Below are 19,302 nucleotides of genomic sequence, written 5' to 3' on the forward strand. Positions count from 1 at the left end.
TGTCGCCAGCAAATTGTTCATCAGACTCTTCTTATTTTTATTCCAAGTTTGACGCTGGTGTAAAACATGTTTCCATTTAAGTTCATGCATGAACATATATATTACATTTCCCCAACTGTCAGTTACAATCGTCAACAATGTTACATGCAGCCAATCACTTAAAAATACTAATATAAGCATTTTATTGTAAAATCAAGGTGCTAATTATATTGAATTTAATAAAAACATGACAGAGCGATATTTATTTTATGTATATAACAATTCTTTAAAAGCTAATATATGTATGTTTTTTATATATATTCTTCGGGGAATAAATTTAAACTTTTAATTCGAACTTGATGTGTTTGATGGAAAATTCACATTGGTGACCAGCACGTCCACATAACCCAAACAAATTCATGTTTTAAGGTGTTGCATTTGTAATGTATTTGCAGTTACAAAATTATATCTACGTGATGGTTAATGTTATGTTTGATGATGGTTTTAACTTGTCCCTCGTATGCCGGAAATCATGCGGTATGTCTTTCTATGTTAATACGTCATTAACAAATTTCATGTTAAAAATCGCTATTAAGTGTGTACACAGGCACGATCATGACATAACATATACAACATCTGTTTGAAAAAACAAGATCGTTTGTTAAAAATTGTAAAAATGCATTTCCAATAAGTTGTACGCACAATTTATAATCAATCGCATTGGTCGTTGAACAGTTTCTAGTAAGTGGTAACTTATTTAAAAAGCAAGCATAAAATTCATGTTCAGTTTCTGGAAAACGCTTACGATTAAAAGGAAAAAAAAGACATAAATTCCTTGCTCTTTAAAACAAGCATCGGTCATTATAAAGACAAGAATCTGTCATTATAAAACCGAGAATTACAAACAAGTTAGATTGTATATCCTGTAATCAATATTGCAGAATTGTCATTAGGCTAATGTGTATCACGATAAAGCACGCAATACATTTGTCCAGTACGGAACTACTTCGTCGATGAAGACCAAGAATGCTCTATCAACTTGAGGGACCAGTCGACAGAAACGAATGTAATTACAATGCAACGTGATAATGTTAAGATGTAATTAAAGCTTGATGCCTTACAAATGAAAACAAAATCAGGCCATGCTATAAATCATAATGAGGAGAATGATAAACTAAAATGTATGTAATAAGGCATTTTACACTCTGAATTACGGTCTCTTCTTGAATTGATGTATGTGTTGAGTCCTATATGATAATAGTTTGAAATATTGTAAATAAATATGATTTTATGGGACATCTGTATGTACTAAATTTCATTGTGCCTTAACATGTTTAATTCTGTTTCTCTGATTGTTTAACCATCGAGTAATATAATTCCAACACATTTTTGTTAAATTACCTTGTATTGCTTTTTTAATTGGTTAAGACTGCTTCCAAATTATTATTATGAACATCGTTTTGAGTTAGCTATTAATTCTGGGCAAAGAAAGAGATTCCGCCCGTTAGCAAATTTTGTATGTTTTATGTATTGTATGTATATGTATTGTATAGACACTTGGTTACTAGCTTAAGAAACAGATTAAAGGGTGTAATTAGGAGTTTATCCGCTGGTGATGAATCTTCAGCTGCAGTAATCCTATATATATAATTATGCGAAAAGGTGAGGTTATATTGCATTTCCCTATCGGTCAGGCGGTGTCTGTCGGTCCGTATTTTTTACGTTTCCGAGCGATATCTGAACAACACTTTAATCTGTTACCGCGAAAATTGATAAGACGATTATAAGGTTGAACATAAAGACGCCGATCATTAATGAGGTCAATGAGGCTGTTACATTACATAAGTTGATTTTATTACGTCTATACACATTGAGGTCATAAGGTCAATGGTCAAGGTCAAGGGCTTGTATCATGAAATTGGTTTCCACTCAATATATTAATATATAGACAATTTTAAGAATGATATAAATTGGTATGCTGGTAATAATATATATATTTATTTATATTATATCTATTTGTGTATTTCAAACCAAGAGATCCTACGTCAATGTAAATGAACTACTTTGCTGCAAGACGGGGGATATCTTTTACAAATATTTCTTGTAACGTTTGGAAGATATGCAGTTGTTTATGAAACACGATCTTAAGATGATTTAAGTCAGAGACAAACAATAACACAAAAGAAGCTTTTAACTTCAAACTTTTGCTTGAAATTAATATTGATTTTTTAAGTAAAAACAATACAGAAAATGTTAAATACATGCACAAAGTATTTTCTTAAATTATTGATTATATTTTATGAAAAAATAACCATAATTGTGATGAGTTAAATTATAATAATTCCAATTTGAATATCTCGCTTACCAACTTGAAATTATGTTTTCTTTTCTTTGAAGAATCATTGATTTGAGAGATAAACGGTAGAATGGTGGTTTTATTTTAATGCGCATGAAACATTACAAACACAATTAAAACGTAGTTGTTTTAGTTGTTTGGCTATATGAGATAATTATGATTATAAGTAAAGCTCTATTTTAAGTAAAGTGAATCACTTTAAAATTAGAGAGGACTGCAATTTAATTAAACACGTTGCTTCACTATTGGAATAAGTATAGTAACTATCAAGCTGTCACTGCACACTTTATTTAATTCCATAAGCTCTTGAGGTTTGTTGGAAACCAAAATCGTTGAGTGCTTTAAATCCATTTCCGGCGGTTTAATGTAATGTGTCATAAGAAAATAGTGTTTTCGGAGAATTAGAACTTCATTGTCACATGAAAGTGCGCTTATGTCATACATGTGTATTATTAGACGTTAAGGATGTCGTTTCTTAGAAAAAAAGATAACTTTAAAAATAAAAACGACCGAATGTTAGTTAATATAAGGGCTATAATACGATTTGACTTTTTGCAACGATTGTACTTTGCAGGCATTACTGTAAATTCTAAATGGCAAGTTCAGATCTTGATGTGCATTCAGTTAAACTTTCAGAATAAATTGTTTATTGGTACACAAACCTCGAGGTAAGTGCTCCTTTGGTGGCTTACTTGCTATCAGTGTGCAAAGTTAAGATATTGTAAGTGTTGTTATGAATGGTTTTGAAGGTTAAAAGTTCCCTAAATTATTGTAGTATTTTAACACATTATAGTGTACACATGTACGCAAATGTGTGCAACCTAAGGTGGTTTCTTTTCAGATGAGGAAACCGCATACAAAAAGGCGTGAATGCAACACATGCGTAGGGAGCGTACATACGAGTTGGAATATCCCAAGATCTATCCGATGTCGCTATATCTCGTTAAGATTGCACTTGTTGCTGGATTCAATAGAATCCTTGAAATAAATCGCCGGTTTATGCGTCATCCTATTGAATGTGGAGTTAATCATCATGCGGCGTCTCATCAGGGTCTTCGCTGTTTGCTGAAAGGAATTTCTGTAAGAAATATTCTAGATATAGAAATAAATATTCTAGACATCCCTTATTTTGGAAATAAATTGATCCAATTTAGAGGGATGGGAGAGTCCACTAGGCATAAATGGGTTTAAGATATACATCGCAAAAATAAGTTATTAATGAGTTATCGGTCATAGTTCCTGATATCATCAAGATGTGTCGTTTAATTCTAACCCGGTCTTTGCCTTGCCTTAGATTGTTAAAAACATGAGCATGTTGTTCTACAACAGTGACAGTTTATGTTCACCAAACACGAACGTTGGAGTAGTATGTGCAACTAGATAATTCCATACTTAAACGTTCAAGTCGCATGTCTGCCAGGACCAGGCGCGGTAACTTCTGTTAATCAGTCAACAACAACGATGTATACTCTTGATTCGTTTCGATATATATATCTAAATTGTGTCCATACGAGTGCACATGTAATACTTTCAAGTATGCTGCAAAACTGCTATTGAGACTTGTTATATTATGGCGTAAATTTTTGACGACTGATATACTTCAATGATAGCTTCTTAGTGATGTAGGCACGATTGTACACAAGCGAATTCACGTCAAGTGGCAGATAAATGCCGTATCACAAAAAGAGGATAAAACAGAAGTCATGACAATACTGTAGATGAGTATTAGAGAGAGCTACATATTTGCATTCATATCAAAACAGATTCCAAAATATATGTTTGGGTTGACAACTTATGTGTGGGTACTTTGACCTAGAAAGTAAAACTTTCAATCAGATTGTGATAGTGATGGATCCTTTTTCTTTAAACGTTTGTTTGCAATTATAAGGGCCGCAGCATATAGTAAAGATAATGTTTCTTAAAACATGTAATTTAACTAGATAACAATATTTTTATATTATATGTACTTTATTGTTTATCAAATATTGTTTTGTTTTTATTATAACATAGTGTTTGCTGTATTGCTTAAATATGGGGTTTCTTTTTGCTATAAATTTCTGATATTATTAAGCATTTAGATAACTGTACATTACGCTGAAGAGTAAGAGATATAATCAGGCATGCTTTGAAATATGATTCAACATCAACAAACAATCAATGAATCATCGTAAAAGCATAGGAAAGTTCATGACTTTCAAACGCTATATGCAATTGTATTACCTAATAATAAAACACAAACCATGTTTTCAAAATGTTCTTGTATTTTTAACTCCTCAGGTTACAACTAACTGATGTGTACATCAACACAATCAGGTTACGATATAATATTATACAAGATTGGTTTTAACAAACACAATTTGTAAAGACCTGCTCATATTTCATTACTTTAAAATTCAGCAAAACTAAGTAAGAAGCCGAGAGCCGGTCTTGCGCAAACGTGTATACACTATATTATGTAGTAAAAACAATAAATGCGGTTAACTCCCAGTTAAAAAGCCGTGAAAAAGTGTTGATACAATATTAAAACGCTGACTTGTGCCCAAAACCTGGCAGCGGGTTCATAAAGTCTTCACCCGAAACCTTAATCCCTCCCCCGCCGCTGATACCTATCCCAATGAAACATGTTTTGTTTACTGTTCATTACATGCAACAAGTTTATTAATAGATATTTGGTATAATAAATACCTACAGAAAGTTTGTCGCATATGTTTTATTTCCTGAACAAGATAAACATACAACAATTGATCTTACTTTTTGAAAAACAATACAACTATATACTGGATCGGAATTTCTTGGAATGGGTCGTAAGTGTTGGGTACAGCTATATGTTGTTTTTGCTACACAATTTGGACACGAATGGCGGTCCAAACATGAAGTAGTTTAACACTTCGGTTAAATGTTTCTGAATAGTCAAATTTTTAATTTTATTTTCAATGATTGTATGTCGTATTGAAATCATTTGATTACTTAACTGACCAATGTCCCGGATTTAAATAAACTATTTCCAGAGATTAACATCTTCAAAGATCTGCAGTTATGCGAAAAATACCGGCGATAAAACTAAAAGCATCGACTTGGCTTTGGTTAAAGTACTTTATATTAATTTACTTATACAACTATGTTTGTTTACAATATTCAATTTTACATTACCATTTGTAGGTAAGTATTTGTAAAAATGGACTCTTATAAAAAAAGTAACTATCAACTTGAGCTAATTATCGAATTTGCTGCACAACACAATATATGCCAGTCGTCAGTTTCTTAATTACAAAGTGTTATGGTTTATGTAAATGAAAACACACAAAAAACATACTTTAAGAAGTGTAAACCAAAATTTAGCAATTGGAAGTATCTATGCTGACAGAGTCCTTGACTAAATTCTGTAAATGCAAGTGTATATTCACCAGTAATTGTTAGTGTTATGGCTTTGATTTGCAATTTGGAATACAAATGTAGTGAGAACGCAAACATTAATCATTTGTCTTAAGAAATAGTAGTACACTAATGTAGGATTTACTTTATTTCCCATGTGTATTAGTTTCCAAGAGATTGCTTGAAATAATATTGTCAATATCCACGCTGACATGAACAACTTTAATGGACATGTTATAAATTTAACGTTTCAGTTTTAATTACAAGCAGATATCATGTGTGTTGTATTGATGTGTATTATGTTTTCTTTAAAAGCGATTAATGTTTTCACAACATACCGAAGGTACACAGCGGCTGTCAAATTTATTAGCACGATATATTGTGCATTCTATAGATACAATTGAAGACGAAAATTTTGTTAAAGTTGGCAATTTTAGCTGTGCTTGTGTGTCACAGATCGACTATGTAAGTGTAAAATGCGTCAGAATATATTACGCATGTTTTGCTTTAAATGACACGCGCATTTAAGAGAAAAGGGTATATTGCACACGTGAAATGTTCATTATACTTTATACGATGTTATGTGTACACTAAAACAGACATGTAACAATATACAAGTGTCCACAAAAAACGAACATGGCAGCGAATTCTTTACATGCGTTGTAATCAGTTTGGCACAAAAAGTATTTATAAATAGTTGCATCTTTTATGACATCTTCTTGAAGCCAATGAATCGTTTTTGTAATGCGCTAACATTACTCGCCAACATAACCATGTAAGAAAGCTCGTCATTGAATTGATAGTGATTTATCATTTCCGGATCTGACTCATATCTCCTGACGAAATAGAATGCTATCAATTGCGATGTGCTTTCAAGTATTTGTGCAACGTCGCCCTTAAGCGAGCCTTAGACATTCAGAAGACTTCGTGTCATATAAAAAACGAAGTTTGCTACATAGAATAAACACGCACATAAGCAATAGATTATTTGCATGTTAAAGACATGCGTCTTATAGTAGGACAGAAGCCCATCACAACGAATTTCATACTTCATAGTCAAGCTAACACATTCACAAATGCAATTATCAGTGTGCGTTGTGTTCTTAATGCAATACTGGTTCACGTAGGTCATAATCCGGACCACAACCACTAATTAGCCATGGTTAATTTTGAAATCGGTAGGACAAATGTCACGCTTTGATGACTTATTCAGTGTTTTCCATCTAAATACGATGACAGAGGGCACCGTACCACATTATTAGTGATAATACAAATCCATTGGAATAATGTACCAGTATGTATCGTAAAAATACTGCAGGTATGTCGTGTAGATAATCTTCATATACCTTGCACCTACCAATAACAAAGTGCCGACTGTTTTGCCAAAACTGTTTATAATTTACTGTTCAAAACTGAAACAGTTGATATTTTTCCAATTATAAGTCAGTATTATATTACATGATTTTCAGTTCAAAATATGCAAGTGCTGTGCTCAAACGCGACCGTTAACTAGTTCACACCATGTTTGAGTATATCATTAAATTCGAAACACGTATTGCGAACACGATGCATAAACAAATACACTGAACATTCAACTTATGTCAACACGATATAAGTTCTATGTTATATCACGTCGTTTAAATAATGATTTCATTATCACCGGAAGTGATGCTCTTGGTTCAATCCGAAAGACCTTGGTTTTAACCCGAGTGAAATATTTGTAAAAATACATAAATAACAAATACTTAAGATTGAGTGTATATGACTTTCAAACATTCAAAGTAGCAACACTAATTAAACGTGCAAGAAATGGAGTATGGAGTGTTTCAGCGCAACAAGCGGTAATTATTCTACCAAAAGCAGTACTTATTATTTCATTAAAAATACAGGTACGGCTATTTCAAGGTGTTTATTCGGTTTCGTTTAGACAAAGTATATAGGAGAAAAGATGTATTGTACAGTATGGAATTATATGCTGAATCTGTTGACGACATAATGGTTGCCATTCAAAAGAACTCGGACGGTGAAGTAGATAATGTTGAATCTTTATGCCTTGTCACAAACGATTGGTTAAAAAATCTTAATATAAAATGGAGTACACTTATTCTAAAGGTAACGCATAGGATACGTGTGCTAAAGCCTCTTCCAAAAAATTGACGCTTGCACTAGGGCCTACGGCAATTCTAAACTATATCTATATCTACCTGTTGTCGTACCGTCGACTCCAGACCTGATGTGAGTTGAAGGAACTGCTCAGTCATACAGTCTTCCAAAGATTAACGTAATTAAAAAAAAAATTGCTGCAGAAAAAGAAAAACGCGCACACTTGTATAAAAAGCATCACATAATAGTGGGAGTTATAGTTAAGCATGAATTGGTAACGCCCAAGAGATGTTAAAGATGCTACAGGGCTAGGAGTTTTGAGCAAAATCATTGTAGCGCCATTTGCAATATTGTCAACTTATTTTTACCGCGTTGGAAAATATAAACCGAACATTTCGTGAAGCCATTGTGTCGAAAAGAAATCTGCATTAGCGTGAGATGGCGTATTACAGTTGGAATCGAAGATGCCAAACAAATAGAAACCACTAGAGTCTAAGCGGGTTAAGTTTCCCCATTCCCCAACCCATTGAACAACGCCAACGTATAAACACGCATGAAAACACTGCGATATTTTTTAGTCCGTGCTTTCTGGCGTAGAAGGTCTCTATAAAGGGACACTTTCTCCGCCAACATTTCCAGAAGGACGCTAAACATTTCCCTGTAAAACTGCAACACTAAACGTACATTCATTATCGTCCTGAAAATAGTAATACAAACTGTACACATTTCAATACTCATTCGTCAAAATCATAGGCCAAAAATTAACCGTCTTCCATTCTTTACCACCTTTGTGAACCCAGGAAAATCCCAAATATGTCGTATGGGGCTTGTAAATCTGAAAAACATCTGTAAGCACTTGCCATTTTTTCACAAAGAATCTTTTTTTTTTAAAATAACATCCAAAACTGTTTTAATATCTTCATACTTAACTGACTGCTTGCATACATGTTTTTTAACCTCTCTTAAATCCAATATCAGACGATTTAGCCGGGTACTTTGAACCGAACATGTTAATGAATTCAATACAAATGGGGTATCGATACAGTTTTAAAGTAACATATATCTTACAAAAAGCTAAACAAATCAGATTCTTATAGAATTGACTTATTACAAAAATGTGTTCAGCTCTGTATAAAGTGTAATTTTATAAATATTCTGTATAACATCTATAACGAAATCGTATATAGTTGTACTCATCTTTGATGGATTCTTTCCCTTGCAACTATGTTTCACTTTCCGTAATTTGAAGTTTCTGCGACGCTCATAAAGGTTCTGATATGTTGACAGCTTTGCCGGCAGTATGTTGTCTCTCAGCATGCAAAGCAGGGACCCGGGATAACTAACTGCTCTGGTAAACCCGGTGGTCATCCCGTATCCGAAATCGGATGCAGTTCCGCTTTGCCGTTGTCTACCGTCCATGAATATTGTTTTACATTGTTCTTTCACAGCTAATTGTTAAATCAGAAAAGAACGGTATTCCCTTTCAAACGCAATTTTATGTCATTGTTAGAAATCTTTGTGTGTTTTTTTTCATTTTGGAAGAAATTTAACAAGAATTTATATACATATCGTTGTTCAAACAGGTTAGTTTTGAAAACATACCCTTCAATGTTTATTTACGGGATTGAAGCTCCACATCTATTATGCTGTTTATTTAGTGAGTCAATTATTCTTAAATCAAGCCAATAAACACCACGTGGCCGCATGCCTAAAGAACAAATTGTAACCATGTGTTTGCAGTTCAACTGTCAAAAGCTAAATGGGGGTAAATCCGCTGAATGACGGAAAACCGCCAAATACACTCGATTTCCTTTTGCACATTTTCAGTGTGCCAAAACGTTCATTATTTGCATTATGGGAAATTACGTATCTTCTTATTCGTAAGCTCAAACGATGAATATTATATTTCTCATGCTAATAATGCATCATAGAAATGTTGTTCAAACTTTATTAATTTATTTGATAGAAGCATTAGATCGAAGGTGACTACATCAACCATGTAACTCTATCTTACTCTTTCGTGTAAATGAAAAGAATTAAAAATGCCTTCATGCAAGTTGATCAACTAGTATCACCACTGTTAGTCTATAATCATCAAATATGGTTGCACTTTAAAAATTATATAAACAGCTACACTATTCAGTGGTAATGGCTGCCGTCTTATTTTGAAATGGAACTTTATATCTTGTTTATATCTTGTTTCTGATGCAAAGATACTAGTTGATCAACTTGCCTGAAGCCATTTTTAATTAATTGAAATGTGGCCGTTATGAAATACAGACAAAACGAAATTATATATATTTTCACATCATTATATCAGCGAAAGTTATTACTATAAAAACGTATATTCACTAACACGATTGACTGAACTGTGTGCGGCTATATATCCTTTGAACTTCCTTTCTGAAAAATACATGAATGAACATATTTATGTAATGCATCGTCAATATATGAGTCGTGTCCTGAGAAAACTGGGCATTATGCATGTGCGTAAAGTGTCGTCCAAGATTAGCCAGTGCAGTCCACATAGGCTAATCAGGGACAACACTTTCCGCCTAAATTGGATTTTTGGTAAGAAGACACTTTATTCAAACGAAAAATGTCATAAAAGCGGGATGTGTCGCCCCTGATTAGACGACATTTTACGCAGATGCATTATGCACAGTTTTCTCAGAGAACGACTCATATTATTCTTGTGTCATTTAATCCAGCCACAAACTTCACTCTGCCGCCGACGCCCGCCCATCCTGCTGATTACCACACGTTCCTGCTCTCTGACGGCTCCGTTGTTTCGTTCAGGTATTTACTACTTATGAATCCTTTAAGTCATCAGAAGAAACCCTTGGCCATAAATACAATTATTTCCAATATTTTACATTTTGTTATATATGATTTTACATATTATATCACATTTAAATCATGATACATTGGTGTAGTTTTTATTTTTTGGGTTGCTTTTTTGTTTCACCCATGAATGCTGTGGATAATGACATGGGCTCTTTGCACACACACGTTAACGTCGAGCATAACTGAAGCTTTTGCTTTGGAAATGATATTTTTGTTCCAATGTTTAAATACAAATATGCAAAGACCGTTATCGAATAGCACATTTACATAATGTTAAAGGATTTACAACCAGTACTTTGTCTTTTCACTAATAAGTAGTTAACGGACAATACACTATTAATCTTAATTAATGTTCTATTTTGTTCATATTTGCAAGGGTTATTCAGATTGAAATGGACTTTTATTCGGCCCAAGCAAACTGCGAGTCGGAGGGAGCTACTTTAGCTCGAATAACCACCATCGCCAAGATGCAGCTGTTCCAACACATTCTGCGGTCTTGGGGTATGTTTATTCGCATCGAATTTAGAGGATAAATACTTGACTTTAAACATATTTCATATGTTAAGGTACAAGCAACAGCGACATAATAATAGTGTTCGATTGATTGTTACATCATCATCAACGTTGATGATCAATTTACGACAACGGGAACTATGCATAATTTAGAAAAAATAAACATCATGTCCGACCATGTTTCTTCTTGTATTGCAGGATCAGTACCAGCCTTAAGAGACCACTGGGTTAGCGGAATAAGGCCAATCGTCGCCAATACAAGTGACTGGATAACGGATTTCGGCGAGCCCATACCTTCTACCCGGGACTTCTGGCAAGGCGGTTCCTTGGACTATGTGTATGACAACTGGCTGATTGAATATCCCACATACCCGATGGAAACAGAGCCTTGTGTTGTGTTTTATTTCCCTGACTTCTTCTTGAATAATGTTCCGTGTGTGATATCCCTTACGTATTCAATATGTGAAAAACCATAATTTGAAAAATTATGAAAAACAAAAAATCATATAATGTGGACACTTATATAGTTCTACTTAACACAAATATTCTGTTAAATATATATATTTATATTATTTGATCATAAGTTACTGTGCATGATGTTTATAGCGTTAAGGAGTTTCTTTAAAAAAATTAGCCATTCAAATCATTCAACAAGGCGGTGACCCCAGCTTTATTCATATTTTGTGTTTATATTGGTTTGAATTGTGCTGTATTGTGCTGTTTTGTATTGTTTGGGCAATCGGTCACTTGCCGTAAATAAAGGACCATCTATTTGTTTTAATTCATGTGTATGCTTCCTTCTATATGCATGTTAAAATGCACTATCTGAAAAAATAAACCTCATTGATGCAAACCTTCAACATGTTTGTGAATAAATACGTGTGTTTTCGAATACATGAAAAAAAATACATATGTATTATGTATCATTACTTTGTTAACAGCGCTTCGATTTAAATTATTAATCCTTATTTACACTTGATTTAAATATATTTTGTTATCATTTGATGTAATCGTATTGAGTTTCAAAAGGTTACATCAGTGTTTGTCTCTTAGTTTTCTAGTATGCGTGTTCTTTAAATCATTAAAACTGCAACATAATGGATTGCTATGAAATGTAACAAAAACACAATGTACATTTTTGCAAATAAATACAGATAATATTTCCAATGTCTGCAAGGGGGAAATACGTTCTGATTGATATAAGTTTAGGCAATGTTTGTTAAGGCCTGTAAAGTATAAAGTTGTTGTAAATAAACTAACTGATAACATCTATGCAAAAAATATAACACGTTTATTCTTTAATTGGTATAGTCGAATGTCAACGTGCATCTGTAATGTTTTTTGTTTTAGCATACTTTTATAATATAGAAAATCCTATTGATAGACAAGTCCCCATTGTGATATAAGTATAGTTAATTTGCTTAGAGACTGTTTTTATAAGTTGGTTGTTTTGTTTTGGGGACATTGATTATGGCCCGTTTGCTTTAATACTATACTTAATTTAGGTACATTCGTCTACCTATTTATCTCAATAAATCTCACAATTGTGTCTGTTAAAGTGCCCACAATTTATTCTTTCTCAAAACAATGAAAGCTTTATACACCATAGGTATAGAGACATATAGCTATTATTGGATGTGAAATATATAACTTGTTCAATATAAATTATTTTGGTCTGCTTTTTTTTTTTATAAATTGAACACATATTTATAAAAAAAACTGTGTATATTTACCTACACAATACTTCTTAACATTATTGTGCGCACATACATCCCTAAATAATATTCCATATTTTGTTGACGTAAAGATAAGACTGCAAAAATCTTCCTTTCTGAAACTGCAAGTGCCAAATGTTCAATGCTGTGTGTCACGTAGCAAAACGGTCCTGCACTTAGTATGTTTAAACCCTTTGAATCATGGATGGTAATGCCCTAAGCGTCGCACGATTTATAGAGTATTGTGTGATGGATTTTCGTAATTCCGTCTTTCCAGAGTTACAAATCTTTGTCGACCTAAATAAACTTCATAATGAGAATATACGACAACGAAAAGTTTTACAACAGCATAAAAGAAACAGCGTTAATTTACATAGCAAGGTCTGTCTTAAATCATAATGAATTTTAACATGAAAAGGGGCGGAACATTGTTTTTTCAACAGATCAAAATGTTATTTGGAAGGTTGATATATGAGTCTGCAAGTAAATAGTTATTTTGATAGTATTATATACTTTCGCTATCCACTCAAACTGTTTACAAAGTTGTTAAAGGTAAAGGAGCGAAATACAGTGCAAAAACATATGTCTTCTATTGTTATAAAATAAAGTCACTTCCAAAAGCCTTGCTAGTACTTAAGCGAAGCGATTAGAGTTTCCGGTGACCACTCGGGACACCCTTTTTTAATCCCTCGTTGGAGCTCAGGATTTTTCACTTCCCTATTATCAAAATTATAATGTTACATTCTAAACAACTTAATTGAGTTTATGCTACTGAAGGTGACAATGATATAAATCTGGCGCTTCATTTACAGTTTTCAATATACAGCTACTTAATTAGTACATAAGTTATGTTTTCTACCTGCATTATGATACGATTCTATTTTTTTAGTGTCAAGAAATCTTTCGAATCCACACTAAATTAAGTTTAAATATTAGTATGTATATCATTTATCAATAAAATATTGCACATCAGAAAAGTAACTAGTACGCGATGAATTGAATTGTTTAAAATCAACTATAAATTCAGATTATTTTACACAATATTTGTGACAATAATTAAATTATGTATTATGATTGGTCTTTTTCTACAAACAATCTCAACAACCAATTAAACAATGTTTGTTGTAAATGGACAGTACCAGAACAAGTGCATAGTATTTTCTTCTGCATTATTATAGAATGCACAGGGATTATTGGCAACAATTTTCATTGTAAACATAAAAGATTGTATTCCCAATAGTCTGTACACTATTCTGCACTGGAGCTACGTGATATATATTCCCTTAATAAGAATGAACACGGGTGCATTTTCGTTGTTCAAGTAAATATAAAAGAAATTATGCGATCAATTTTGTAATACAAACTGGAATGTCACTGTTTGTTTAATCTAAGTTGGTTATATAGGTCATTGAGTTTAATTGTTAGGCAAAACTTGGCACGTCTTCAACATTTTCAAATGTTTCAATGCATTTATGTAAAACGTTATTTATTGGTATACTGGGAAATGCACTTTGTTCCCACGTGTGTATCTAAAGATTATTTTGAAAAAAAATACACAAATGTCTTTCTATCATAATATCACTCACAATATTAATACCTCTTTCATATAGACGTTAAATCTAAATACGGCTGTTGTTAATGTAAAAATTATAATTAAAAGATAGAGGTATATCCAGAATATCATCGCAATTTATTATTGGCAGCTCTTAAATGTAAAATATAAAGTTGTTCAAGACATCAAGCAAAAAAGGTATTTTATAAGTGTAAACATATATACTCAGAAACCTTTAACCAGTATTAAGTATAAATTTAAAATCTGTTACTGATTTGACCAGTTAATAACAATTAACTTTGCCTGACACATATCTTTCAAGCCATGTTATGTTCATGTATTTTTCAAAAGAACAATTTTAGATAAACCGCCACGGTTGGGTGTTAATTATACGGTTGGTTTATTTAAGATTGTTATGAAAATCTTCAACAGAGATTTATTAAACAATTTACTAGTTGTTTACTTGCAAATATTCCTTTAACTCATTACCAAACAAGAACGTGATTTTGCGACGTTATTGCAAACAACTCTAACAATTGTGCGATTTCTTCCAAATGTAAGCTTTTTCTTTTGTGAATAATTAGATTAAAATTGAATAACCTTATCTTGACACCTTTTACTTTTGTTTTTCAGAAATTTTAACCACAGTGCTGAATTAAAATTGTAATCATAAAAAGCAATGACTTTTTGTTAAAATGTTAACAATACAAACACAATCTCAAATATAAATTAAATAAACGCAACTTCCGCAAGAATTGCAATATAAAATTAATAAATAATGCAATGCAAAAGACAAGAAAATACCAAATATCTATTTACAACACCCTAAGCTACACTGTATATATGCAAAATAATTATGAATGAGACACTGAATCTAAATATTAAAATAAATAATGCGAGAAATTAAATTTCATAATTTTAATTAGTTAAAGCGGGTACATACGATTTTTTATATGTGTTTAATTGTAATATATTGATAAAATATGTTACAATAACACAAAATAGGCAAGAAAAATTATACATTAAAGCCGAATTTCATAAAATGCAGCAAAGACAAATTAGCGGCCCGAGCCGATAGTGACGTACATATTTTCCTACAATAACCGAAGCATTCGTCTTTGTATTATAAACCGTTAAACTACGAGGGGTGTTCCAGAAGTTCGTGATTTTCGCTATAACTTATTAGTTTGCTGGTAAAAGTCAATGAAATTTACATATTATACAAACCACTTATCACGGACTTTATATATAAGCTAAAAATGCATGAATTCCATAAAGCGCGTTTGAAACGCGTTGCCATAGAGACCTCAGTAACGACATGCGGCGCACGCGTGTATTTTATTATAATTATGAGCGTTAAGCGAATTTAAATTTGGTTTAAATGTCGTTGATAAACAGAATTAACGGCAAAGTTCACGTTACAGCGCCTAAGTCCTTCTTACAGCCCGGATTTGGCCCCTATGGACTTCCGCGTCTTCCCGGAAGTTAAATCACAGTTGCGCGGTATTCGCTTTGCAAGTAAACAGGAACTTACAGTTGCAGCAAAGCGAATCGTGTCGTCTTTTGACGCTGACTGGTATATAGACACTTTTGACAAGTGGATTTCCCGACACATAAAGTGCATTCGCGTTGGAGGTGATTATGTGGAAGAGATTTGACATTTGTTAATTTCATAACGTCATTGACGTTGAACAGAAACGTTACACGTGCGTCGGTGTGCGCATTGTGCGCATGTTTAAATCTCTGATATATATTTATTGTTTTATGTATTTCCATGATATTTGGAGAGTATATTTGGAAAGGACGAAATATTCTTAACATGCTATTTGTTTGTCCATTTATGTTACCAAATGAAAGTTATAGCGAAAATCCACGAACTTCGGGAACACCCCTCGTAAGTTTAGATGCACATCGTACATGTATGGTATACATGCTGGCGAATTCGGCTGTACAGCCGTTTTCAATTTCAGAATTAAATATCTGGCTTATTTCGCATTTTTCGACACATGTTCTTCTTAACTTTTATTTTAATTTATATTGAAATATATATATATTAAGTTTTTTACACAGTTTACATAAATTCATAAATATTTGACAAAATCGTATATACCCGCTTTAAAGTAATGTGCCTTAATAATAGCCGACTGGTAATTTAATCCGAATCTTAAAGACAGCCGTCGAAAGAGGCACCAGTTAAATAGGTCATATCTTTGTTTTTCAGCACTAGATATTGTATCTTGAAGGAGTGCTGTATAACAAGAAAAACTCGGTAAATTAACTCGGTCACTTGACAATGAAAATAAACAATAAACGCTAACTTTTACAAATCACAAAAGTCTCACACATTATTCTTACGAACAGCATTTAAACCACAAAATAGTTTGTTTGTTTTGTCAATTGAAATCTTAAGAAATTTACTCTAAACTGGTATGAAAATAGCAATTATACAAATGTTTACAGCAACTTAGAGTTAACTGATAGTTAAGTGTGACAATGACAGAGGAATGTTAGTCAATATTTAAACTAGCCACAAATTAATACTGGTCATAAATCAATGGCATACCTTACACAAACGGAAAAACATGTTGGATATCAATTAAATGATGAAACAGGCAGATTTTTAAAACAGAAAGCTATTATCACAATTTCTAAACTTTTAATGATACAAATGTCAGTGTCGCCAAATTATATGGCAAGATAGAATTAAGATACACATGTAAACAAAATATAGGTATATGAATGTACTAAACATACTTTTATACGTAAATCTGAATTGACATGAATTGCACAACTCCTAATTTCAGCGTTCTGAGGTGTAGAACATGATTTCGTTTGGATTGTTTACCTGGTTTACTCATACCGTCCCAACCGAACGACAACTCGTGTTTGCCATTAGTTACGAAAAGACCCAAACGTGCAAAAAATTTACAATCCTGCTCTTAAAACAGTAATTTTTATAAGTTTGATATTTGGGATGGCTAATCAAATAGGGATCCTGTGTAAACAAGTTCATATACAATCTATGGAACGCCCGAGGGGTCAATGATGTATACGTTTTTACCAAAATAACTTGCATATCTTTTAAGAAACAAAAGTTACAGAGCGTGTATATTTGCTATTTAACTGAACGAAATGGTATTTAAACAATTTTTAGATCATACGAATTGAATCAAAACTATCCACGCCCCAGGGGCAGGGGTCACATGATTAATAAAGACTTAAGTGACTGTTAATGTTTAAAATTGTTTCTGTAAAGAACTTTTTCACTGATTACGGTATGTACTAAAGTTTGCAATTAAATGCTTTAAATTGTTCATATAAATATAAAAATATAATGACAACAACAGAACTCTCCAAATTGTTCAATGGTTTCGCATTGCGGCGCTGTATAATTTTCAGGTTCTTATATCGTCAAAAGGTGCATATAATGGATATGTTAGATTATGGTAAATGTTCAGTAATACTGTTTCCTCACACACATAAAATCTACAACGAAAATTTACGAATCTGGAACATTTTTTTATTTTGTAAATTTACCAAAACGTGGAAAGGTCCCTTTAAATCACAAGGTCCGCACTTTCGAGCAATGGTATTCAGCCTGTGATAGTGATTCTTAATACAGGCCATGAATCAGACTTTATTTATTAACTTGAATCGCATTTAATCTATCAGACAGCGGTAATCAAACATACACCTATACAATAATGTTTAAAGTACAAAACACAACACCGGATCACAAGGCGGTAATGCCTTCAATAAACATTCAAGACCGACTTAATTATTTGAATTATTAATGAGTTACTTGGTTCGACAAATATAAACAAAAAATATAAATGCTTGTGTTAACGTCATTCGGTCCCTTAGTGTATTCAAACAGTTGAAAAACAAATACAAATCGAACGTTATTCACCCCACGAGTGTTTGAAAATTAGGCAAACAAATACATATCTAACAACACTGTTATTGTCTGCTTTGAAGTACGCCAAATATTGCGTTTTTTTTTTAATTTCATATATATGAAATGGTATTAGACCGATCAATTGATTAGTTGCGCTTCCATGAAATAATTTGAGGCGTTGCAATAATATACACATTGTTAGCATATGCTTCCTGAAAAATAATATTCCTTTTTATAAGGACGACATGCATTTAATCATTATTCCTATGAATTTCATCATGTTAAAACGAATGTAGAGATAGCAATTTACAATCGTTCTCATTGTACGTTCCTGCAATATTATATTAAAAGTATTTCACAAAATGTGACTTCTTTCTAATTGCTTACAAACAACGTTGTTATTTGAACATTTGCTAAAAAAAGTACAATTTAAAAAATATAAACATTGAACAAACGAATGATGGCCTTAAACATGCGACTATCGCGGATACACGGACGAATTTTCTTTATATTGATTTCATTTAGGTGAAGCTATGATTTTTTAGTGGAATCCTTGAATAAAGGTTATACACGCATAAATACGGTTGTTTGGTGCTCTCCTACAATGTGCGGAACGAGGTCACCTGCAAATCCACCAATCTAGTCTATGCTGTGCACTGCGAACGCTGTAAGACCTTTGTATATACGTAGGGGAAACGGGAGATACCCTTTACCAACGGCATCGACGGTTGAATATGTCGTCCATTTGACTTTGTTTGGCAAGAACGGTTTGCGTTTTTTGGATGTCTAGGTCCGCTTTATATAGTCGCACTTTGTTGTTGCCTTTCATACTGGTTTGCGTTAAGTGTAATAGTGGATTTCGGAAAAAAATTCTCGTTAAATGTCTTGAAGTCGTTTGTCTAATATCTGTACCCGGATAAGTTCTTTTTCGTTCACTATTTTGAGACGTTCCGATTGACTTTCTTTA

General features: G+C 32.8%; 1 protein-coding gene across 1 annotated transcript; it reads left to right on the forward strand.

The window, feature by feature from the left end:
• Positions 1-10,460: 10,460 nt before the first annotated feature.
• Positions 10,461-12,030, forward strand: LOC127831078 (uncharacterized). The gene is made up of 3 exons (XM_052356064.1): positions 10,461-10,609; positions 11,034-11,158; positions 11,369-12,030. Exons 1-3 carry the CDS (start codon positions 10,461-10,463, stop codon positions 11,644-11,646), a joined length of 552 nt encoding a protein of 183 aa, XP_052212024.1. The 3' UTR covers positions 11,647-12,030.
• Positions 12,031-19,302: the final 7,272 nt, after the last annotated feature.

Source organism: Dreissena polymorpha, chromosome 5 (assembly GCF_020536995.1).
Source record: "Dreissena polymorpha isolate Duluth1 chromosome 5, UMN_Dpol_1.0, whole genome shotgun sequence".
NCBI classification, from domain to species: domain Eukaryota; kingdom Metazoa; phylum Mollusca; class Bivalvia; order Myida; family Dreissenidae; genus Dreissena; species Dreissena polymorpha.